The sequence below is a fragment of the Pteropus medius genome, unplaced genomic scaffold (assembly GCF_902729225.1).
Source record: "Pteropus medius unplaced genomic scaffold, Ma_sr-lr_union100, whole genome shotgun sequence".
NCBI classification, from domain to species: domain Eukaryota; kingdom Metazoa; phylum Chordata; class Mammalia; order Chiroptera; family Pteropodidae; genus Pteropus; species Pteropus medius.
In genome coordinates, this window is record NW_024349227.1 from 2,193,178 (window position 1) to 2,217,139 (window position 23,962).

Here is a 23,962-nt window from a genome sequence, read left to right on the forward strand (position 1 = left end):
TTTCAGCAGAATGACTTTGCATTCGACCCAGAGCAAAGGTAAAAGTCACGACCATCTGCAAAAACCTTTACCCAAGTGGGAAGTGGAAATCTTGGCTCTCGGGTTTTCCAAGCAAAACTCGCCGCAGGCGCCCTTTTCCTCTTGCCGCCCGGGTGGGGAGGGAGAGAGTCGGAGGGGAGGAGAGATGGAGGGGAAGAGTAGTAGAGGGGAGAGGAGGGGAAAGGAGAGGAAAGAGAGAGGGAGAGAGGATGAGGCGGGAGGGGAGGAGAGTAGGGAAAAAAGAGTGAGGAGGGGGAGTGGGGGGAGGAGGCGGGGGAGAGGTGAGAAGGATGGGAGGAGAGGTGGAAGAGAGGATGAGGTGGAGGGAGGAGAGAGCAAGGGGCAGGAGCGAGGGAGGGGTGGCCTGGAGGAGAGGCGGAGGACCGGAGGGGAGGGGAGGGGAGGCGAGGGGCGGGGTGAGGGCAGTCACTGCTGCGGGCCGGCCCCGCCTCCCGCTGGGACCGCGCGGGTTGGGTGCTGCGGCCGGGGCCCGGGCTGGCGTGTCCTGTGCTGTTGTATCCTGCGCTAGCTGGCGGGTCTGGCCGAAACTCGCGTCGCTGTGCAGTGCGCCGGGTCCCCGGGAGATGGCCTCTCCGCCCTCGCCCGCTGCTCCCGCTATTGTCTCATGCAGGGTTGCCTGACTGGGGGCTGCGCACGCTCTCGGCCGAGAGGACTTTCCTTTCCCGGAGCGGGTCCCGGCGCCCCTTGCTGCCTCCAGGCTACTCCGGAGCGCCGAGCCCGGAGAGGGCGCGGCGCGGGGCGGTGCGCGGCCGGGCTGCGTGGGGCCGGAGCCGCCGGGAGCTGCAGGGCCAGCTGCCCGCGTCGTGTCCGCAGGGAGCACAGGTAAGACGTGCGGCCGGCCGAAATGCCCGCCAGGGGTTGCAGATGGCCCCGCGTGGAGGGAGCGGAGGTCAAGGGGCTGTCGCTCCAACATGGCAACAACCGAGGTGCAACAATGGCAGGAGCCGCGGGTGCCCGCGCGGGCTGAGCGGCGGATGCGGTGGAGGCGACAGCTCCAGCCCGCAACGCCAAGCAGGTTGCCAACCCCCACGGCCAGCCCGCTCCAGCAGTTTCGGGGCGTCTCAAGCCCCCGGTCTCCCCTTCCCCACCTCTTTCCCTCTAAACACACTTCCTGGCTTCCAGCTGCTAGGCAATCTGAACCAAGCAATGTTTTGGGGTTTGTTTGTTTAATAGGAGAAATAAAAAAGCAAAACCTGCCCCGGCGCAGGAGTGGTGCTTTCTCGTGCAGTGGGTGAAAAGTCAGCATCTAGCCTGGGAAATATATACATTTTTTTTAGCCAGACGGGTGGTAGACTTGGCTTCTCCCTTATAAGGATACTGCAGCAAAAGGAGACAGCCTGGGAGAGGGAGAGGGACCCTCAGGCCCGAGTTCCCGGCCCTCCGGGGAGGCGCTGTTCTCCTGGTCTGTACTTGTCTCTCGTTTTCAGCTCCCGACAGCGGTGGCTTTGATGCTGAGGAGCCATCGCAGCAGCAGGAAGCCCAAGGGAGGCTGCCCAGCTGGGGTGGGGTGGAGTGCGGTGGGATGGGGTAGGGTGGGGAGCCCAGGGGCTTGGCGGGGTCCTGGGTGGTGGGAAGAGATTACAAATGTATAAGGTTAGTGAGTGCACACACCCTCCTTGGCTAAGTAAGGGCTGTGTGCGTGTGAAGAAGCTGCCGTTGCTCTTGCTCCTTCAGGCCAACCTTCTCTCCTTCCGTCCCCACCCCCTTTTGGGGTCTTTGTGGCTTCCCTCTTCCTCCCTCCCCCCCAGCCCTGCCTGGGATGGAATCTATTGTCTCCAGCTGCCCTGATGTTTTTTCTCTATTCCATTGGGGAATTTTGTACCCTGGGCTGGCTGGTCCCAGCATGGTACCATATTCTTTAGCACACAGCTACCCCTGCTTCCAGAAGTGGGTTAACACTGCCCCTCCTTCTCCATCTAAACTACCTGTCTAGGGCATAGCCTTGCAGATATAACCAATTTTACTGAATTCCAACTCTGTAGCAGTTGCTGAAGGAAAACTTACTCTATTGCTACACTGGGACTTGTAAAGATATTGGAAAAGAAATGGCCCAGGGGGTGGCAACTCAGATTCCAAATATTCCTCCCTCTTCAACCCCAGCTATGGATCCTAGAGCAGAATGGTTCTGAGGCTTTGGAATTGCAACTCCTCCAGAGCCTGGCCGGCCCATCTGGAGTTGTGTCCATGGAAAAATTAAGTCGAGGCACATTTTATAGCCATGCCTGGCAGCCAGCATCTGAGGAGATGGTGGCTGCTGCTTCTTTGGTCTTTGGGTGAGCCCAAGGTTTCATTTCCATGGCTCTGAATTTACTGCTGAGTGTGCATGGGTGTATGTGCCTCATCTAATTAAGCTCTCAGCCTGGCCAGAGGGAGCTTGTCCATGTCCCTCTCTCTGGAAACATCGTTGAGGGGCGCCTCAGGCTTTTCCCTGTGGTGCTCCTTTGGGGTTGGTTGCCCAGTGGCCTGGACTGCCTGTAGTCTTTGCCGTGACCTAGTGCTGCCGTAGCAGATCTTTCACACCCTGTGGGCCTTTGGTTCCTCCTCTGATTTGGTTCCGCCCAGGCCTGGCATTTTGCAGATATCTCATGTCTATGGTCCTTCGGCTCTACTGGACAGCTCTACTCATGCCAGCAGAAAGATAAATTAGAGATCTCTGTCCCCTTTGGGGCCTTGTAACTGTCCATAAACTTCAGTCGTCTCAAGCTCCCAGGATGTGAACTTGGACATGGTAATGTGGAGTAGAAGAGAAAATAGTGGGTGTGTTTAGTGTCAGGAGGCCTGGCTTTGAGTCTTGATGTGACTGACTTATATTCTAGTGTGTGAGCAGGACAGCTTGTGAACCTATTTAAGCCTTGGTTTGCATATCTGTAAAATAGGGGAAAAAATAATGCCCTTGGCTCACAGAATTGTTTTAAGAATGAAATACATTGCTTACCATGAACTGAATAAAATCATGTATGCAAAAAAGCACTCTGAAAACTATAGAGTACCACACAAATGTCGGTTATTCATTGTAAGTTTAGCCTTGTGACAAGGAAGGGAGAGCTGGTGAGGATGGGGGGAGGGGTGGAAGGAAACAGATATGGAGTAGAGAATGTTCTGGAAACTTTCCTTTCTTGCTAAGGGAATGCAATACCAAGGTATTGTTCCTTGGGTTTTTCTCTTTAAATAGGGTTGGCAGGATGGAAACTGGGAGAGAAGGAAAGGCTGCTTAATTACATCTGTAAGGATTTGGGGAGAGACATACACCCTCCCCCACTTCCCAAAGGCTGGCTACTATCTATAGACAGGTAGTGCTGAGCTAGCCAATACTGTAATAGCTAACACTTACTGATGTCAGCCAGCTAGTAAATGACAGAGGAGGGATTTGAAGGAGGAAATGTCACCTTGTGCTTATAACTTTCATGGCACTATTAGGCAGATATTGGGTCTTGGGAGAGCAGAAAGGGCAGCTGAGTTGCAGAATTCATTGATACTGGATTCCCAGTTGTTTGAGGGTTGAGCTGCATGTGTGTGAATCTCTTGGACTGGACTTTCTCTGCTTTCTCATTCATATCCTTACCTTCAGTGTAAAGAGAAGACTGAGGATAACCAAATCAAGTAATTTTGCCACTTTCTGGGCATGTGATAACCGAGGCAAATCTTTTGTGCTGGTATGTCCATATCTGCCTTACTCGGTATCCATTTTATGAAGTGAAAGGAGACTATTCTTGCATTCTCTATGGTCACATAAGGCATTACAACTGGAAAGGACCCTGGAGATTGTTTCCATGAGAAGTCACACGGTTACTAGCAATGCTGCAACTCCGTGTTGCCCCACAGACCACAATATGACCAATGAAAGGACCTATCCTTTGGCACTTTAGAACGCTGTGTTTGACCCTATTGGTGGCTTCATTGTTGGTAAACTCTGTTCTTTCAGAACATTGGAGAAGGAATTGACTCACCCCAAATATTATGTAGAGAATCTACAAATCTCCTTGCTGGTGAAAGAGATTAAGGGCATAGAAGGCATTGTTTGTGCTTTGAGGCAGAGACCCTCAAGGTATGGAGAAGAGGAGAGGGGTTCTTCGTAGTCCTGAGGCAGAATAGAGAACCTGTAGCTGAAGGGCTCTTTAACAAATTCACTCCTTCCTCTTCCTGAGAACTTCCTGTAGGAAGTCTCACTTGGGGAGGCTCCTCAGTATTTCAAAGAGAAACTAAAGATCACTTACCTCTTTATGAACTGCTATCCGAACTGTTATCCTTCCACTTTAACTCTGTTACTCCTGCCTCTATTCCTTGAAAATATTGTTTAAATCCCTACTTCCTGGATCTTTCTCTCTCAACCCTAGCGAACCCTAGTCATTGTGAGACTAACCTCCTGAGCAGTGGTTTCTTCTGAGTAGTTCTTCCTACTGTGCTTTGTGCCTCCTTCTAAGTTTCTCCTGTCACTCCCCGGGTCCTGTCTTAGAGGTCAGATTGGACTTTATCTCCTCTTCCTGTATCCTCCTCACAGAGGAGGTGGGTGCCAGGCACGAGAGCTGCTCCACACACAGCTGGTTGCCTATGCCTGTGCGTGGCTAAGCCAGGCCAACCAGGAATAAGCTCTGTGGTGGCATCCTCTCCAGCCAAGTCTGTCTCTCTTTCTTTCTAAGTCTAGTTGCTGCCCTTGGCAGCAAACCAGAAGGCATAAGGAAAGGTGAGGGGAATAGGAGAGAACCAAGGAGATTCCATTTTGAGGAACTACTACAGTTCGCCTTGCTAGGTAGAAGAAATAGATATGAGCTCTTCTTGTCTCAGGTCACAAACAAACCTGAACCCAGTTGAGAGTAATGATGGGGCCCTTCAACTACTGAGACACCTCTCTCTCTCTCTCTCTCTCTCTCTTCTCCTCCCCTACTCTCTTCTCTCCTTGTGCCAGAGTGTCTGTCCCATTCCTACCCAGATGCTGTTATGTCTTCCAGAGAACTAAAAGCCCCATTAAAGTGCATTTAATTCTGACCAAGAAAGGAGAGAGTGTTTACAAATTGGGTATTAGGGGATCCTTGGAGAAGGCAACTATATTTTCCCAAAAAAACATTATAACCAAGGTTGTCAGATTTCTACTCTAGATTTCAAGAAGGCAGGTTTTTTTTTTTTTTTTTTTTTTTTTTAATTAAAAGATAGATTCAGTTCTCTAACAAGAGACTTTGAAAGGTAGAGTGGTTCCAGAGGGTTGGCAAATTCTCTGAAGTGCAATTTTGACTCTGCTGTTGTAGGTGATCCCAACAAGAAAGGGAAAAAGGAGCCACTTGAGCAAAAATGCAAGTAAGAAGAAAGGCAAGAGGATAGCCACTGGCATTGAGTGTCCGTCCACTTATAGCTCTTCAAACATTATCTTCATTTTCCCCTCTCCCCAGCCTTGGAAGAAATGGACAATGATGAAATTGTCTCTTCACCCCTTTACGGTTGGGAGAACTGAGGTTTACATTAAGTTTAGATTCCAAGTAATAATTATGAAACATGTCTAAGATTGTACAACTAATTAGAGAAAAGCTGAAGTTTGGAAGTAGGCCAGGATTCCTCCAGAACCCTGTTCCGTCTGTGCTGTACTGAAGGGGCCTGTGAGAAGAAAATGTCAGTGAGACCCAAGTTCCGAATGAGACGAGGCTTCCCCAAGAGCCAGAGGACAACAGAAGGGCTCTTAGTGTCATGTGTGGAAGAAGATATGATTACAAAGGGATATAAGGCTGTCAAACATTGTTTAAAAAGAACTCATTCGCTTGTTCGGCAAATCGACTTTGAGTGCTCGCTGACGACTTTAGGTGCTTTCAGTGCCTAGATAGGCTTCTAGAACTTTCTGTTGATGGGGATGCTGTGCTGGGGGAAGTGTGGGATGCCTTGAGAACTCATACGTGGGGTATTTGGGGAGGTCAGACTTCCTGGAAAAAATTAAATGTTTACTGAGATCTGAACAATGAGTAGGAACTGGGGTGGGGGCTGAAGTGAGCGGTGAAAGAGGCGAACTGAAGGTAGTTTAATATGCCCAGAGCTGTTGAAGGAGTTTGTGTTTTATCTTTTCTTCATCCCTCCATTTTTTTACCAGTTATGCACTAAAGGTCCACGATGTACCTGATGCTCTCTTAAGTGCATAGCAGTGAAGAACACATACAAAATCCCTGTCTTCTTAGAGTTTATCTTAGTTCACTAAGAATAAATCAAATCAAGCTTTTGTATTTTACCGACAAGGATTCTGTATTGGTAGATCAGGGAATTACTTATAGATATACTCTGGCTGAACTCAAGGAAAGTTTGAGAAAGACTCTCATGATATATTTCTGTAGATAGTATAGGGTGAGTTAATTAATGGTAGGTGGTTTGTCCAACAAAAAACATCTCCAGTGCCTCTGCTCTTTCATTCTTATGGTTATTCATTCATCAATTGACAGGTCATATAAATTCAGCTCTGAGGCCAGATTCCTTGGGTTCAGAGCCTGGCTCCTCCATGAACTAGTTGTTTGACCTTGGGAAAGCTGCTTAATTTATCTGTGCTTCTGTTTTCTCATATGGAAGATGGCGAAAATAATAGTACCAGGAAAAAAAGAAAAAGGCTGTGGTAAGAATGGAACGAGTTCATTAATGAACTGCCTAGAACAGTGCTTGATATATGGCAAGGGCTCGGTAAACGGTGGTGGTTACAATTATTTTATCATCCTTCAACTGCAGGTTTGTGTTAAACCCTAGGGACACAAACTCAAATTCGGTGTGGTCCCTGACCTTGAGGTAACCTTGTTGTGCTCCAAAAAAATGCAAATGAATGGCTGAGTTAGTTTCTCAATGGAGTGGGGTAATCCTATAAGCTCGATATAAGTCAGTTACCATATGGCTGCTGCAAGAGTTGGTGTAATCTTGGACAGCATTTCATAGAAGTATAGAAGCTAGGACCAGAGTGCTTAATATTTTGAAGGTGTCTAAATTCTGAAGATCTAACAAATGCTATGGGTACCTACCTGGAGAAATAAATCGCAACTTCGCCTGTCTTGTCCAGCCTCAGAATCTCTGTCTTGCACACTGAGATGTTAGCCATTCTCTGGATTGGTCAGAGCATCTTCCAAACGTGGCCTTTAATAGCTCTATACCTTGTGTAAAACACCATGCTGAGTATCATGGGAAGGCGAGATAAATGAGGTCATTTTTATTCTTAAGATTAATGGGCTGATATCCATGAAAATGCTTTGTAACTATAAAGCAGCTACATGGATAAAATACATTTTTATTCCGATCATTCATAGGGGTAACGTAAAACAATATAAATGCAGTAGGACGCACTACAAATTTTAGAGATATTTGGATGCAAATGAAGTGATCGTCATAGGACATGAGAGGAGGCTCTAGTGTAAGAGTAGGCATTCGTTGAAGGCAAGCGGAGAGTATTCCATAAGGCATCAGCATGATCTGTGGAAAAACTTGGGGCCCTAGAGAATGGTTAAGAGCCATCAGTATTTGGGAGGCATGCGGGAGACTGGGCTCGGACTCTGTGGAGAGTCTTGAGTATCCGACAAGGAAAGAGAGAGGCAGAAACGTTTTCGTCAGAAGGACAACGTGATGAGAGCTGTACTGCAGGAGGAGTATCCTGTTGGTGGAGTGCAGGGGAGACGGACTGGTTAGACGGCTGTTTCAGTCATTCAGGTAGGAGAAAGGACTAGTAACCTTTCCATGCCTACTATCTCACTTAATAAGAGTAGTCAGAAGCTTGGAAAGGAATAGACCAATTGGAGAGAGATTGGAACAGGAAGGCTGGGGGATCTCTTTCCCTGTAAGATTTTGAGGATGGGCGTAATAGACTGGTTGTGGCTCAGTCTGGAAAGAGCACTGGAGTGAGAGTCTGAGACCAGCTTCTAGTCCCACTGCTGCCACTGATGAGCTGTGTGACTCAGATGAGTCATTTCTGCCCTGTGGTCATTGGTTCTCTTGTCTGCCGGACTGGGTCCTCATTGTTGTTGTTTATTCATTTGCTTGTTTTTTGAGTGGCTTGAGGAGGATGAAGAAGTGTCTGGGCTGTGGGACGAGAGTGTGGGGTGTACTAGAATAATCTCTGATATCAGCCTGAACATTTAGTAACATGCTATGTACCTGAGTCTATGGCAGAACTGGGAAAAGACTGAATTGTGGCCGCAAACACATTTCAGTTTAATTCTCGATTCTAGTTGTGTGACCTTGGGCAATTTGCTCAATCTCTTTCCTATTTTCTAGTTTCCTCATTCATAAAGTAAGGATAATAATAGCCACATTTAAGGATTGTTGTGAGGATTAAACAAGACAATACCTGGCACAAAATCCCAGAGGAAAACAAGAGGCCTGTTTCCTTCTATTTCTGTGCCACTCATGTTCACTGAGCCTCCCCCTGTGCACCCCTTCTCCCTGCCTCCTCCTCTTTCCCTTTCACCCAAACACTCCAGGCAGGACAGTGGACATACCCCTGCAGGTGCTAATTTGACAAACGTCATAAGGGTGTTTACTTACGGTGTAATGGTATTTCAGCAAGGCACCTATGGATTGTTAGCTCCAGTTTGCCCGCACAGATGGCCACACTCTGGCTACACTTATCCAGCTGCCGGCTTGTCAGCTAATCTCTGTTGAGAATGGCCTTTGACTGTTGCCACCCTGGTAGACCCTGAGGGAGGGTCACATGGATGAGGGCCCCATAAAGATGGGGCTGGGGTGATGAATGTGAGTGTGCTGCACTGCACCAGGTGGGTAGCTGGTCCACCCCTCTGCTATGTGTAGACCTGGGCTCTGTCTTAGGGAGACAGAGGTCTCCCTTGGGAGTGCAGCATAGGAGATGGGAGAAAGGCATCAGGGTGTGCGCAGAGCAACACGAGACTGACATGACCCCTTGCTCTACTCCTCCATCCTCTTGGTCACTTCCTGCTTAGAAAATATGTCTTCTTGACCCCTCCATGCACAGAGAAGCAAAAATGGTTGTTTTAATGCTATATAAAGCAGATGTATTGTTCTTGTGTCCCAGACACCAGGCCAGCATTTTAATCAGTCTTGTGACACACAGCATCAGAGTGTTAAGGGCACACAGACAGTAAAAGAAGGAGAATTTGAAAGGGTTGGCCAGGGAAGTCTTCTGAGGATCTTGAATTGGGATAGGAAGAGGAAAGAGAGAAAGATGCCTCTAGCAGCACCCATGGCTTTCGAGGCCCTGAGTCAGGTGGACTGGGAAATAGGGTATGGGGCTCTATACCCTATTGCAGATGAGCTGGGCTGAGGGCACTGAACGTGCTGGGATAAGTTTAGGGATGACCAGCTCAATTTGGGGAGTTCTAGCTGGGGTCCCCTGTGATTTGGCATCATCAGAACCACTGCCTGCTGCCTCCTACTCAGTCCTCCCGTCTAGGTTATTCCCTGTCTGGTGGTTTGGGGATTCAGGACACCGAGAGACCATCTTGTGGAGGATTTCATGTCTTAGTTTTCTGTTCAGGCTCTGCTTCCAGTGGGGTTTCTCCTTTGACCTGGGTAAAATAGAATCTCTGGTCTCCGCTTGGGTTCAATGTCCTCGGCTGCCCTGAGCAGGATATCCTTCTGGCCTGCTACCAGGAAGAGTGGAGTGGAACTGCGTGGCTCCTGGGGAAGGCCTGGTGACCGCCTGGGCTAACAATAGCCAAGGCCAGAGATTGCAGGGGTCAGTGACTTAAAGGGCCAAACTGCCTGGTGAGCAGCACTGGGGGGACTTGTGTTCTGGAGATTCCCTGGGTTCAGGAGCTGAGACCAGAGGAGGCCATGGCGAGGCATGGCCTACCCCAGCGATCCACCTGCCTGCCTTTTAATGGATCATTTCTCCTCCCAGTGGCCCTAGAAATTTCGCTTACCCCTGCCAGGATGATCGGGTTGGGTACTCCTCCCCTCAGACTCCGCTTTTTAAATGCAAATGTTGCTGGGAGGGTCTCACACCTAGGCCTCTAACACCCCTGTGTAAATTAGCTGCAGATGTTTGATGATTATTAGTGTGTGTGTGTGTGTGTGTGTGTGTGTGTGTGTGTGTGTGTGTGTGTGTGGCTGTTTCTGGGTTGAAAGGGGTTTCTTGGGAGCTGGCACCCCTTTTTTTTCCCACCTGGTCTGTGGGACTTCTCCACTCTGCCCTGATTTAGGGAATAACTGCCCCTGAGGCCTGCCGAAGCCAGGTGGCCTTGGGCAAGGGCCTCCCAGGATCTTTGGTCTAGGGTCTCCTGCCCCAGCATTTTTGCTCCCTGATGCTCCCCAGGCCTGTTCCCAACGTGCTGGGGTGAGTGCAGGGAAGGGATGGCCTGCTTGGGGAGGCCCAGGACTGCCCCCTGGAGCTGAGGGTCCCATTTTCCTTTTTGTTCCGAGTTCAACCTTCCATCTACTTCTCTCAGACTCTTTGCCAGTGACCTGAGATCCTGACCTCAGTATCAAGGCTGGTTTCCTCTCCTGTCCCCAGGGAGCTGACGAGGCAGTGAGTGAGCCGGAGTGTGTGTGGAGGGGTAGGGGTGCTTGTCGCTGGTGTGGGGGTTGTTGGAGGTCTGTGGGGGTTTGGAGGTATGTGCATGGGTGAGGGGTATGGGGTATGTGTGCAGTGTGGGGGAAGGTGGGGAAAATGTGGGTGTATGTGCTGTTTGTGTGGTTCCTTATGTGGCCTTGGGTGGCGGAGAGTGACTGCAGCCTATCAGGGATTTTCTTGTTTGCGGAATTAGCACTAATTGAAGATAGTCTCTACTATCAGACCACAAGTCTAGATGGCAGTGGGTTTAGGAACCGTGGTGGCAGGGGGACAGTGGGCAGGGCTGTGGACAGTGGTGCAGAGCCTCCGTGCCCAGAGGGAGGGAGGGAGCTTGCCCTGGTCACAGTGTGGGAGCAGGTCTACAGCAACTTGGTGGTTTGCATGGATGGCTGGTTTACCTTTTTTTACTCAACTTCCTTTCACACTCCTCCAGCCAAGCAGGTGGCTGTCAGTTGCCAGCAGCCCACTGGCCACTTAGCATGTCCCTGCCTGTGGGCTCCCTGACCACGGCTGACAGACAGTACCACCACACTGGTCTGCCGGCCCCACCTTCTCTACACTGTATAAGATCAATCTGGGGACTGATTTCCTGGGTCCTTGTCCCAGGGCTCTGGCACATTTGTGCCAAGTGTATACTTATGGGAGGAGCACAGGGCTGGGGCCAAGATTTTTCTGAGCATCAGTACCATGTAGCCTCCCACATCGGCTGTCTGGACTCTTCTCTGACCCCAGGCAAAATTGGTGACACTTACTGTCACTCTCCTCATCTCTGACAGACAGGAGGAGAGAGACAGACTTGCAGATGTCTAAGAAAGGTGCTACCTGACAACAACCAAAGATTCGTTATAGTCGAATGATTTGGAGACACTCCCTAAAAATCAGAGCATCGATCTCCAGCAAAGATGTCTTCCTGGGGCAGGACGGTCTCATTGGCATTATTCAGTGCACTCTGGTTGGTCTGCTGCTGCCACAGTTGCCCTGAGATACATCCTGTCCCTTTGCCATGGGGTGGGGCCATGTTTGAGGTGCCTCCTTGCTCCTGCAGACGCTGATGGGTTAGTCCCACCCAGTGTACGAGGACGCCAGGTGTCAGGACCGAACCCGAGCATGAGGTAGATCCACTCTGCTTCTCATCTTTTCCCTCCGTGAGTCCTCTAGCCAGAGCATGTTCTGTCCTCTCCTTGGTGCCTCAGCTGGGTGGGAACAGCTGTGACCTACTTTCTAGATTCTGCTTAATGGGCTGGTCTCCTCCAGGGAGTTTTCCCAGCCCCCACAGGAATCCTGGAAAACTAGATTCCACAGGGCGTGGCTGGGTAAGCTGGTCTGTAGGTTCAGCTGGAAGTGACAGAGGTGGCACCGTGGGCCTTGCGGTCAGCACTCTGGGCCTTGCGGGCGGCACCCTGGGCCTTGCGGGTGGCAGCCTGGGCCATGCAGGCAGTACCCTGGGCCATGCAGGCAGCACCCTGGGCCATGCAGGCGGCACCCTGGGCCTTGCAGAAGCTTGTTTTACAGGAAGCAAATGGCCCGGGGAAGCAAAGCTGAGGCAATGAGGCGGGGAGAGCTGGTGGGGCAGCAAGGACTAGGGAGGGCTGCTGTGTGTGTCCCTCGCTACACCCACGTTCTTATGTTCTTCTTCCTTTACCCTGCATGGGGCCTATAGTACCCTCACAGAGGCTCGAGTTTCCTAGATGTTGCTGTTTGGAAATGTTGGGGTTCTTTTTCTGATGTGGGTTGGGTTCATGGGAAAGTGTCCATGAGGAAGTTTCTTCAGGGGTCCCCGCAGCTGGGGGCCACGACTGGTGAGGCGAGTTCATCCTAGAGCTCTTCTTGCCCCTCACCATCCTGTACCCCCCACTTCCTCTGGAGGGCTGAGGAAGCTGGAGTAATTCTTTTTCTTTAAAAAATTGTTTTCATTTTAATTATTTTTATTGAGGTAACATTGGTTAATAACATAAATTTCAGGTATACGACATTGTAACTGGTATCTGTGCACTCTACTGCCTGCTCATCATCAAAAGTCTGGTCCTCTGTTTTATATTTGACCCCCTTTATGCTCTGCAACCTCCCCCTACTCTCTTCCCCTTCAGTAACCACCCTTCTAGTGTCTGTATCGATAAGTTTTGTTTTTTTATTTCATGTGTTTATATTCCATATATGAGTGAAATCATATGGTTTTTGTCTTTTTCCATTTGATTTATTTCGCTCAGCATAATACCTTCCATTTCCATCTATGTTGCAAATGGCAAGATTTCATCTTTTTATGGCTGAGTAATCTTTCACTAAGTGTGTGTGTGTGCCACCTCCTTCTTCATTCATCTGTTGATGGACACAGGTTGTTTCCATATCTTGGCTATTGTAAATAATGCTGCAATGAACATCAGGGTGCATATATCTTTTCAAATTTCTAACTTTTCAAATTAGTGCTTTGGATTTCTTTGGATAACTACTTAGAAGTGGAAATGCTAGATCATATGGTAGTTCTTAATTTTTTGAGGAACCTCCATACTGTTTTTCACACTGGCTGCACCAGTTTACATTCCTGCCCACCATGCTCTTTGGAGGGATTTCGGCTGATCTGAACTAGAAAGGCTGATTCTTGGGGCTGTGGTGGCTGAGGCCAGGCAGGGGGAGAAAGCAGGATGTGTGCACTAGATAGAGAGGTGATGTGGCTGCTCTGGCTTGTGGGATGGCTCCTGGTTTGGAGATCCACACACTGCCAAGACCTTTTTTTCCCTCTTTGCAAAAGGTTCCATTCAGCTGGTTGCCAATTCTTGGTCCCTAGCCCTGTCATCCAAATCGCCGGCTCTAGGAAGGAAAGTTTTGAGAGGAGCCATGAGCTGCCTCACCTCTTCCACTCCTGACTTTCTTCCTACTCAGATTCTGAATCGTCAGGGTGTGTGGTGGGAGCTGTGATCTCCAGGGATTCTGTGTGTGCATGTGTGACTAGAATCAACTGCACAAATATTTTCCAAGCCAGGATTGAGGGACTCTGGGGCTCTGAATGCAAACCCAACTCGATTTAACCATGTCGCACAGCCTCCTAGCACCTGGCCCTCTGCCCTTCTAAGACTCAGAAGGCCTTATACTAATGTTTGTATCCACTTTGGCTTCAAATTAGTGGAGTCCAAGATAGGCCCAGGAAATTCCCAAGAGAGATGGAAAGTAAGTTCCAGTAGGAAAGACTGAACCATGTGGGGCCACTTTGATTTGCCTAAGAGGATGCTAGAGAGGGGCTGTATGAGTGGGAAGAGAACGCAGGCAGTTATTTTCTGTCTCCCCACATTTGGAACTAAGTAAGAGCCACACAGAGGGAACATAGGTTAAATACCAGAAAGACTTTGTTAGTGTGTGTGATTCAGTGACGGAAGCTTGCAGAGCTGTATAAAACCTGTAGGTTTTCAGTATGGAAGCAGGGATCGGATGCACACCTGTTTGAGGCAGGAAGCTGGCCTACGTGACCTTCTTGGTACACCTTCCCGGCGGAGGAATCGGATTCCTGGCGCGGCACATGCTGACTTTCCCCGCTAGTCTGGGGTGTGGGAGTAGAGGCAGACGCCTGTGTGAGCTCTTGATTGTGAGAGGGTCTCTGTGCACAGCCAGTGGGATTTGGGGTCTGAGTAAAGTGTAGATCTTGGAGGATGGATAGGGGCAGGAGGCCTCTCTGGAGAGAAAACTCTGACAACCAAAGGGATTAAGACCTTATGGCCTCCAACTCCTTGACCCATCCTGTTCTGAGAGGAGGAGCTTCCTAGGGCCTGTCCACCTTCCACCCGCAGCTGGTGTCAGCGCCGGCCCCTGGGCCCTCCCTCTCTGGCACAGGGACCGAGCAGAGCCAGCTCACTGGAGGGAGTACCCGCTCCTTTTTCTCCACCCTTTGACTCTGAACCATTGTGTGGCTCGGCCCTGACCCATTTCCTCCCCGCCGGCCTTCCGCCATCTGTTGGCAGCTGTGCAGACTGAGTTTGGTGCCCGGTGCTGCTTAGACCCTGGCACCAACCTGCTCGACCTTACACATGTCCTCTTTCTTCACCAAATGATTTGACTTTAGTGCTTTTTGGGGTCTCTTTCCACAGCTCCCTCTTGTTTTCCTGGGAGTTCTAAAATCCTAGTGTGCGGGTCAAACCCGGCTGTACATTTGAATCTCCCAAGGGACTTAGAAACATTCAGAGTCCAGGACTCACCCTACTGAGTCAGACCCTCCAGTAGAGGGGACAGGAATTTATCCGTTTGCAAAAGTTCCCAGATGACAATTGAGAACATTTGAATGTGGACTATATATTAAATAATGTTGTTGCGTCAATGTTAAATTTCCTGGGTGGCATTGTGTTTATATAGGAGAATGTCCTAGTTCTTAAGTGGTTCAGGCTGAATTATTTAGAGGTGAAGGGTTTGCATCTTTCAAATGGTTAAGCGAAGAAAGAGTGCGCAAGTGTGGGGAAGTGTTAAAAGTAATGCGTGCAGGGGGTGAAAGGAGACTGGTGGAAATGACCTTTCGGATGATTTGCATCGGTTTTGAGCTGGATATGAGAAGTCACGGCCAGGGCCACCAAGGCGCACAACTCCAGGGGGCGCCATTCACACGATTTTCTTTGTTCTGGTCAAGGGTGTCATTCACATAGAACACAGTGTGTGGGTGCTCCTTGGGATTGTGTGACACAGCGGTACGGACCCCAGCCATCTCTTCCTGGATGGACTGCAGAGTAGCAGAGACCCAGGCCCTTGTCCGCCTCCCCTTTTTCCTGGAACCTACATGGATCTTTGATTTTTTTTACCGAATTCCTAGTAGCCCTCAAGGACTAAAGGAATAGAGCAGTTTCTAATTTGTCAGCGCAGCAGAGACTGGCAGAGAGGGAACTGAATTGGGGAAGAGGAAGGCAGGAAACATGAGACTCTGATTCTTGAAATACTTTGTGCACTGCCTCTTCTCCCGGCAAATGAAATTTGGCGCGTGAGTTCTCACTGGCTCCGGGTCTTTGGGACGGGATGCTCCTGCCTTCCCTCTTTCCCCCTCTGGAATCCGCCTGTGCCTGTCTGTGGCTGCTCTGCACCTTCCCTTAACTTTAGGGATGGCTCTCCTGGTCCTGGGGGGATGGTGCCTATCCTGCCTCCTCGAGGGATTCTTTATTCTCAGGAGGGAGCCGAGCCTCAGAGCCTGGAGCCTTTTGGAAGGAGCAGCTGCCAGTGTGGCCCGGGGTGTGAGCTCTGTCAGCTGGGTCTCCTTCCCTGTGCATGGCTGACTGACACTCTGGTGGTGTCCTGGCCGGGAGCCGTGGTGTGGGGGTGGGGGACAGACGAAGACAGTGGTTAGAGACGGGTAGCTCAGCTTTCCTCATCCGATTTCCAGTCTGGGAAGAGCCTTAGGAGACAGGCCTACTGGAAGGGTCTCTGGGCCTTTCTTTTATTTCCTCCAAGGGCTACGGAGTGGCTTAGCCTTAGGTGGGGTTTGACTTTGGAGTCCTCTGAGGAATTTTCCTGAAGGAATTCAATAGGTCAGAATCAAAGACTCCCAGGTACTCAGTGGGCTTGTGCCTTTATACAGGCCAAACCCAGCCTATTAGTTGAAACCTAGTCTTGTGTTTGAAGGACCCCAATGAAGGACACTATTTGCATTCTGATCGCTCATCTCCATGTACAAAATTTCTTACCACCTATGTCTCAGTTCACGTACATCTTTCTTACTGAAAATGAGGTGAATTTGAAACTTGAGGAGCTTAATGGGAGTGACGGATCCAACATTTAATTTTGAATAAAATGTTTAAAGGTTATGTTTGAGATATGTACAGGTTGCTATTGGGAGCATAAAGAAAGGGCCCTTAGTTCAATCTGGGGGTTCAGAGAAAGGCTTTCCGAAGAACATGGTGTCTGAACAGGCTCAGAAGGCTGAGTTGGAGTCACATTGGCAGAGTGTTGGGAAGGACATGCCCAGGAGAAGGAACAAAATCACAGAGGTATCAAATGCAGGGTAACGAGTGGTTGGAGAGGAGAGGGGGATGCGGGCGTGATAAAGGCCTTGTAAAGGAATCTAGTAGAGAGCCTCCGAAGGGGTCTAAGCTGGAGTGAGATGATCAGATGTACACTTTAGGAAGACCCTCTGGCTGCTCTGTGGAGAAAGCCTTAAAGAGGGAAGGATTCGTAGGAGGTAGAACTATTAGAAGCTGTTGTTAATAGCTGGTGAGAGAAGATAAGGGTTTCATTAGGACAGCAGCAGTTAGGCTAGAAGGAAGGACTAGATTTGGAAAGTATCAAAGGGGAAAAGTTGGTAGACCTCGGAGGTTGGATCTGGGGCGAAGGAAGGAGGAATCCAGGATGACCGTAGGGTTTCTAACTTGGGCGACTGGGTGCTGCCACAGCGGGAACCGGGAGGGAGGAGAAAGTGTGGAGAGGAAAGAAGGAGGTGATAGTTCAGTTTGGAATAATTCGGGGTTGAGATATGGGTGGGCAGATAAACCTGAGGGGGCTGCACATTTGGAATCATCAACACGCGAGTGGAGTGAGGAGGAGACAGAACAGATGCGGTTGCCCAAGCAGAGGGTGTCGTGTGAACAGTGGACTCAGAATGGGATCCTGAACCCACACCAGCATTTCAGGGGTGGACAGAAGAGGAGGAGAACAGAGAAGGTGGTGAACAACAACAACACAAAACGGGGTCACGGAAGCCAGCGGGCGGAGGGTTTAAGGAAGAAGGGAATGGTCTGTCGAGCCAGATGTAGCAGCCGTGTCCATTGACTACATTGTTGCTGGGGCAGTTTTCGAGGAATGTTGGGAGCAGAAGCCAGGAGACAGCAAATTGGAAAGTAATGGGAAGGGAGAAATGGGAAGCTGGCTGGGCAGGAAAGGAAGAACAGAGAGGGTATTAGCTGTAGGATAAACAATCGAAGGAGAGTGCTCGAGGTGTAGGGTTTTTTTTTTCTTCTTTTTTTCTTTTTAAGGCTAGAAGAAGCTTGAACATGTTTATGTGCTGAAGAGAGAGACCCAGTTAAGGAGAAGAGGTGAAGATACAGGGGAGGGAGGGGAAATTCATGGAGCATCATCCTGATGGAGATGGATGGGGCGAGAACACAAGAGAGTCGTACCTCAGCTTCCCCTGAGATCTGAGGAAGAAAGAAAGGCTGAATGCAAGTGCGGATAAGTTAGTGAGGGGGAGAGGCACAGCGCTGCGAGAGATTCTTTCCACTTGCCTCAGTTTTCCTCTTCACAAATGGTGTCTGGTTAAGGCAACTCTTAATACTTTGTTTGTCCCAGCTCAGGGCTGAAAATCCACAGCATTCTCTGGATTGAAAGGCTTAAAGTCAGTCTACCTTGAAGCATTTATCTAATGTCTCCTATCTAAAACACTAGGACCTCCTTTTTTGGGAGACCAGTTTTCCATCTCCAGGCAGCTAAGTTCTGGGTATGCTCGCTCATCCAATTCCTTTGAATTTCAAACAGCAAGACCACCTCGTAGATGAAAAATAAGGGTGGAGAAAGTCAACAGGCAGAGGAATCAGCAGAGTGCTTCATGTACCCTGAATCTGGGTGTGGGCTAATAGGTCTTTGGGATGCTACTTGCTAAAATTTGCTGAGCCAGCCTTGGCCCTTCAGGGTTCTGTGCCTGTGCCTAACAGAGGAAGCGGTTTCTGGAGGTTATGGGGGGGTGCACACATCAGGTTAAGGGGTACCTTTGTTTTAACTCATTTTGGATCTAATGGAACTTGCCACCCAAGAATCTATCTGAACCTTTTTCCTATTATTGTTTTCAACTTTCTAATCAGGAGGAAGAACATGCTTCATGTATTTGTTACCCGCTGGATAAAGCAGTACAATGAAATGTACAAATTTTGATAATTTTATGAAATCATGAACTTCTTGGCTGCTGGCAGTAAGGATCAGAGGTGACTACTTCACACTCACCTCTCCCAAGCTGATCCGAAACGCACGCATACAGCAGGTCCTCAGATAACATCATTTCATTATAATGTTGATGAAAAAATAAAATCTATTCCCAGCCAAGGCCACCGTCTGTGTGGAGTTTGCATGTTCCCTCCGTGTCTGCGTGGGTTTTCTCCGGGGACTCCAGTTTCCTTCCACATTCAAAGCTGTGCCTGTTAGGTGAATCACCGTGCCCACGTGGTCCCCTCTGAGTGAATGCGGGTGTGAGTTTGAGTGCTCCCTGCAGTGGCAGGGCATCCTGTCCCGGGTGGGGTCCCACATTTCGCCCCGAGCTGCTGGGAGAGGCACTGGTCACCCACAACCCTGAATTGGAATAAGTGGGTAAGGAAATGATTATCTCGCTTGTTTCCATTTATCTTTTTAAAGTGGATGGACAGCTCACAATAGCTCACATTTATTTCAATGGTTAATATTAGAAGTGTTTGGGGTCTTTACTTCAGGGTATGACCAGAAATATGCCCTGGGAACTTTTGTTTATACCAACTAGCCTTTGGTGAAATTGGTTTCGTTATATGTTGTTTTATTTAAAGTTGCAGTTTTCAAGAACCTGTCGATGACATTTAGTAAAAACCTACTGCCCACACAAAGGCCAGTGGTTCTCAGCTTCGGCTGCAGACTAGAATCTCCTGGGGAGTTTTTAAAAACATCACTGCCCTACCACAGACCAGTTAAATCAGAATCTCTCAGGAGAACCTGGGCATCAGGACTGTTCTTGTAAAAAAGTCCCCCAGTGTTTGTAATGAGCAGCCAGAGTTGAGAACACTGAGCCAGGCTAACCTTGTCGTCACAGCCGTTTTGTTCATTGTCTTTTCTATGTCATGGCTTCTGAAGAAAAGGGTGCTAACACTGGAGTAAATGAAGGGGACTGCTTGCAGCCAGAGGCAGCTGGCCTTAGAGAGGCTCCGGTCACCCATGTCACTTCCTGCCTGGCTTCCTGAGGGCCTAGGGAAAAAATTAATATTTTGGCACAACTGTAATTCATCAGGCACTCGGATCCCACCTGTTGGCAAGCTTTGTTTAATCGCTCATATTGGTGTATTTTGGGAGGATCCTTGTGTAGTCTGAGTAATTATAAAGTCGGTTTCATAGAGCTATATTATGCTTTTATCATTTTATTGAGGTATAATTAACATAAAATAAACTGTACACATTTAAAGTGTACGATTTGATAAGTCTTGACTTATGTATATACCTGTGAAACCATTACCACAATCTAGATATTTATCATCCCCGAGTTTCCTTCCACTCCTTTGTAATCTTTTTACCCCTTCTCAGATAGATCTGCTTTTTGTCAATGTAGATTAGTTTTCATTTCATTTTCCAGAATTTTATCCAAATGGAATCTTATATGCTCATAGTCTTTTGTCTGATTTCTTTTACTCAGCATAGTTATTTTGAGATTCATCTGTGTTATTGCATGTGCCAGTAATTCATTCCTTTTTTTGCTTAGTAGTTTTCAATTGTGGGGACATATCACATATTATTAATCTGTTCACCTGTTGCTGGACATTTGGATTGTTTCCAGTTTTTAGATATTATACACAAGGCTGCTATGAATATTCATGTATAGATCTTTGTGCGAACAGGTGCTTTCATTTTCTTGGGTAAGTAAGTAGGAGCATGATGGTTGAGTCATATGGTAGGTGGATATTTACCTTTTCAAGAAGCAGCCTGCGTTCCAAAGTAGTTGTACCATTTTACATTCCCCACCAGCAGTGTCTGAGAGCTGTCCTCTCTAAATTGACTGAAGAGCCCATGTTTCTGCCTTCTCCTCTTAGCCGATGCCAGGTGCTTCCTTCTTTCCTCAGGATATGTGTGAGAGAGATGAGGATCGGAGTTAGGGACCCAGAGGTGGAGCCGTGTGTAGCTGAACGGAAGGGTAGATGGCCGTAATAGATAGATCAGTAAAGTTGTCTTGGTATCTCTTTTTTTCTCCATCTTTCTATTTCTTTTCATCTGTTGTAGACACTCGAGAAATAGGCAGTGGCCCAGATGATGTCACCTAAGTCAGATTATTAATACATTTCTTTTTGTGACTGAATGATATTTTTACCTCTCACCCGCAGATGCCCAGACACCATGCCACAACCCTGCAGACCTGACAGTGGCAGGAAGTAAAAGACTTCCTTGTTTCCTCCGTCCCCACCGTCACCATGTCTTCTACTCAAGGCAATGGGGAACACTGGGAGTCCCTGGAGTCGGTGGGCATCAGCCGCAAAGAGCTGGCCATGGCGGAAGCCCTGCAGATGGAGTATGATGCTCTTTCCCGGCTCCGGCATGACAAGGAGGAAAGCAGAACCAAGCAGAACGCAGATCCCTCTCTCATCAGCTGGGATGAGCCAGTCCTGGACTTCTACAGCAAGTCGGCGGGAAGGCAGAAGGACCTCAAGCTCTTACGCGGTCTTTCTGGCTCTGATCCTACCCTCAATTACAACTCGCTCTCCCCACAGGAAGGGCTGCCCAACCACTCTACCTCCCAGGGTTCCCAGCCTGGCCCAGATCCCTGGTCCAAAGGCTCCCCAGCTAGAGACTATCTCTACATTTTCGACGGTTCAAATGGAGGGCTTTCTTTGTCCCCAGGACCGGAAGATATAGATGGTTCTTCTAAGAAGCTGTCCCCACCTCCTCTGCCTCCCAGAGTCTCTATCTGGGACACCCCTCCTCTGCCTCCCAGAAAGGGATCCCCCTCATCCTCTAAGATCTCCCAGCCCAGTGACATCAACACTTTTTCTTTGGTCAAACAGCCTCCAGGAAAATTGCTAGGGCGTCAGATCCTAGAAGAAGAGGAGCCGGGAGGTGGGGGTACGGGATGCCTCCTGGGCTCTGTGGACTACGATGGTATCAATGATGCGATCACACGGCTCAACTTGAAGTCAACCTATGATGCAGAGATGTTGCGGGATGCCACCAGGGGCTGGAAGGAGGGCCGGGGGACCCTAGACTTGAGCAAGGATGCTCCTGGAAAACCTGTGGCCCGGAGCAAGACCATGCCTCCTCAGGTGCCCCCCCGCACCTATGCCTCCCGCTACGCCAACCGAAAATGTGGGACACCTGGCAAGAACCACCGGATCTCTGCCGCTTCGGTGAGGACCTTATTGTATTTCTTATGTCCTCCTTTCCTCATGTCATTCAGAAATAGAATAGTCCCTCTTTCTTCTTTGTTGTTTCAAATCTGCTACATACTCATCTCTATAGTTCTTTCTTCCCCTCTGCTTCTGTCATCGGGCCCCTGGGCCCTGATGGGGGAGAGGAAAAGGGACACCTCTAGACGTGGCTCATTTCTAGGGCTGAGTTTTGTGTATCTTGTGTATTTTGTGTATCTTCTGGGGGCGGGTGTTTTAGGATCCCAGTTCCTAGTGTGTGCCTGCTTAATGACGTGAGGGCTGAACCGGGGTCATGGCACTCATCGTTGACTCTGGCCGAATGGCCTTATTGACTGGAACATGTTGCTTCTGCTTTCTGACTTTCCGCTCTGCCAAAAATGCTGCGTGGTGATGAGGCTCAGTCCTCACATGAACTGTTGTATGGTGCTCATTGGACACCAGACCCTGGTCCAGACACCCCCAGGAACCCTGCGTGTTGGTCCAAGGCCTGTTGGTCTCTCTCATTCCAAAACTGGCTTGTTCTCACTCTCTCTCGCTCGCGCGCGCGCTCTCTCTCTCTCTCTCTCTCTCTCTCTCTCTGTCTCTTTCTTTCTGTCTTTCTCCCTCTGTCTCTCTCTGCCCTCTCTCTCTGTCTATCTCTCTGTGTCTCTGTTTATAGCTCCCTGTTCTCTCCCTGTCTCTCTACCTTTCTCTGTCTCTCTTCTATTGCGGTAAAATATACATAACATTAAATTTACTATCTTAACCAGTTTTAAGAATACAGTGCATCACCATTAAGTACATTCATATTGTTCTGCAACCATCACCACATTCATCTCCTCGCATTGAAAATATTTAGAAAAAATATGCAGTGCGACAATAATAATTTTACTTTTATCAGTACATAATATAAAATAGCAAAATATTTACAAAGAAGCACAGTGTGGGTTTGAGGGCAGCTTTAATCTTTTTTTCTGGTTTAAAAAGTGCCAGCAGCATCTCCATGGGTGGGACCTGAAGACTGCTTTATGTTTCCCCTGGGGCCCTGGAAGCCTTGGCCCTAGAAGAGGTCCCCCCACCTTCCGTGGCCGATGACTTCTGTAGGAACAGCGTTCCACCTCATCCCTGTTTCCTCTTTATTCATTGTCTAAGGGACACTGGGGCTTTCCCACCTTGTGTCCCAGCAATTGGGATCCTTCACAACCCTGGAAAAGCCACGTGGTCCTTCTTTCCTGTGCTTCTGCTAAGAGAGCCCTTGAAAAGCAGCATCGGCTCCTGGGTTAAGTCACAGCTGTAGAGCTCAGGGATTTTTAAAGGCCCTGCTCTGAGAGGTGGGGCTGTTCCCACTATTTATAGGGACAGGCAGAGTCCTATTCCCAGCTCCGAGTTCCCCACACAAGGCTGGGCCTGCTTGCTGGGTCCTGCCACCCTGGTAGGTAGTCACTTCTGTGGTTCCCTCTACCCGCCCCCTACTCCCTTCCCCTTCCCCCAACCCCTGTGTGTCATCAGAGTTCTGAGAGGGAGCTCTGTCCAGAGTCTCCTTGAAGAAGCTAGGGCAAAGCACAAAAAGCTCTTGCCCATTCTTAGTGGGGAAATGCGGCCTTGGTCTTCTCCAGCTCAGCTCAGTGCAGGGGCCCCTCTCACTGGGCAGGGGGACCCCTCAGGCCTTCGGCCTGTACCCCCACCCCGCCTTCGCCGGGCTTCCAGCCGGAGGGACCCTCCTTATCCCAGACCTGTGGAGCCAACTCTGGAAATGGTTGGCTCCAAATGCCAGCTTGGTACCCCCGCTGCCAGCCTCTGCACGGCAGACTCCCCCAGTCGGCACCGGGCGATGCCACCAGGGCCTTCCAGCAGGGCGAACGTAAGTGGCTTTTGTTTTCCTATGGAACCAGGGAGTGGTACTAAAAGGGCATGAAAATGGCCTTTCAGTAGCTACTCTGTTCTCTATCCCTCCCCCTCGCCTTCCCCTCCTCTCTCTGTCTCTCTTTCTCTTTCTGTTGCTCGCTCTCTGATGCTCTGTGGCTCTCTCGCCCTTGCTTTTGTGGGTTAATTGCTGACAGTGGTACTATTGTTTTGACTGGGACACAGGCACAAACTTGGCAGGGCCAGGGCCTCACATGTCAACTGCCCCCACTGCCTCCCTCCCCTCCCTGCTCACCCAGGGGAGCAAGGCTAATGGGAGAGGGTCGCTCAGAGGAAACACTGGCTATTCAAATGAGGAGCTCAGTGCTGCCATCTGCTCAAGGGGCGGGAGGACATGAGAATAGCCAGGGGGAGGATGAGAGGTGAGGCACTGCTGTGTATGTAGACCTAAGCTCTGGGCTCCCCAGAAGCAGCTGTTGGCACTGACTGCCAGCACTCCATCACGGCTGCGGCTTCATTCCCCTGGGGGGCCCTCCCC

At 49.4% G+C, this 23,962-nt stretch overlaps 1 protein-coding gene across 5 annotated transcripts in view; it reads left to right on the forward strand.

Annotated features, from left to right (window-relative positions):
• The first annotated feature begins 512 nt into the window (after nucleotides 1-512).
• Nucleotides 513-23,962, forward strand: part of PIK3C2B (phosphatidylinositol-4-phosphate 3-kinase catalytic subunit type 2 beta) — a 61,758-nt gene continuing 38,308 nt past the window's right edge. The window contains exons 1-2 of one of the 5 annotated variants that reach the window (XM_039881812.1): nucleotides 513-882; nucleotides 20,545-21,561. In XM_039881812.1, coding sequence (XP_039737746.1) covers nucleotides 20,632-21,561 — 930 coding nt within the window. In that variant the 5' untranslated portion in view covers nucleotides 513-882; nucleotides 20,545-20,631. Of the gene's footprint in view, nucleotides 883-11,674; nucleotides 11,695-18,261; nucleotides 18,421-18,615; nucleotides 18,800-20,544; nucleotides 21,562-23,962 lie in introns of those variants that run through there. The other 4 variants (XM_039881808.1, XM_039881809.1, XM_039881810.1 and 1 more) reach the window with 4 other exon arrangements.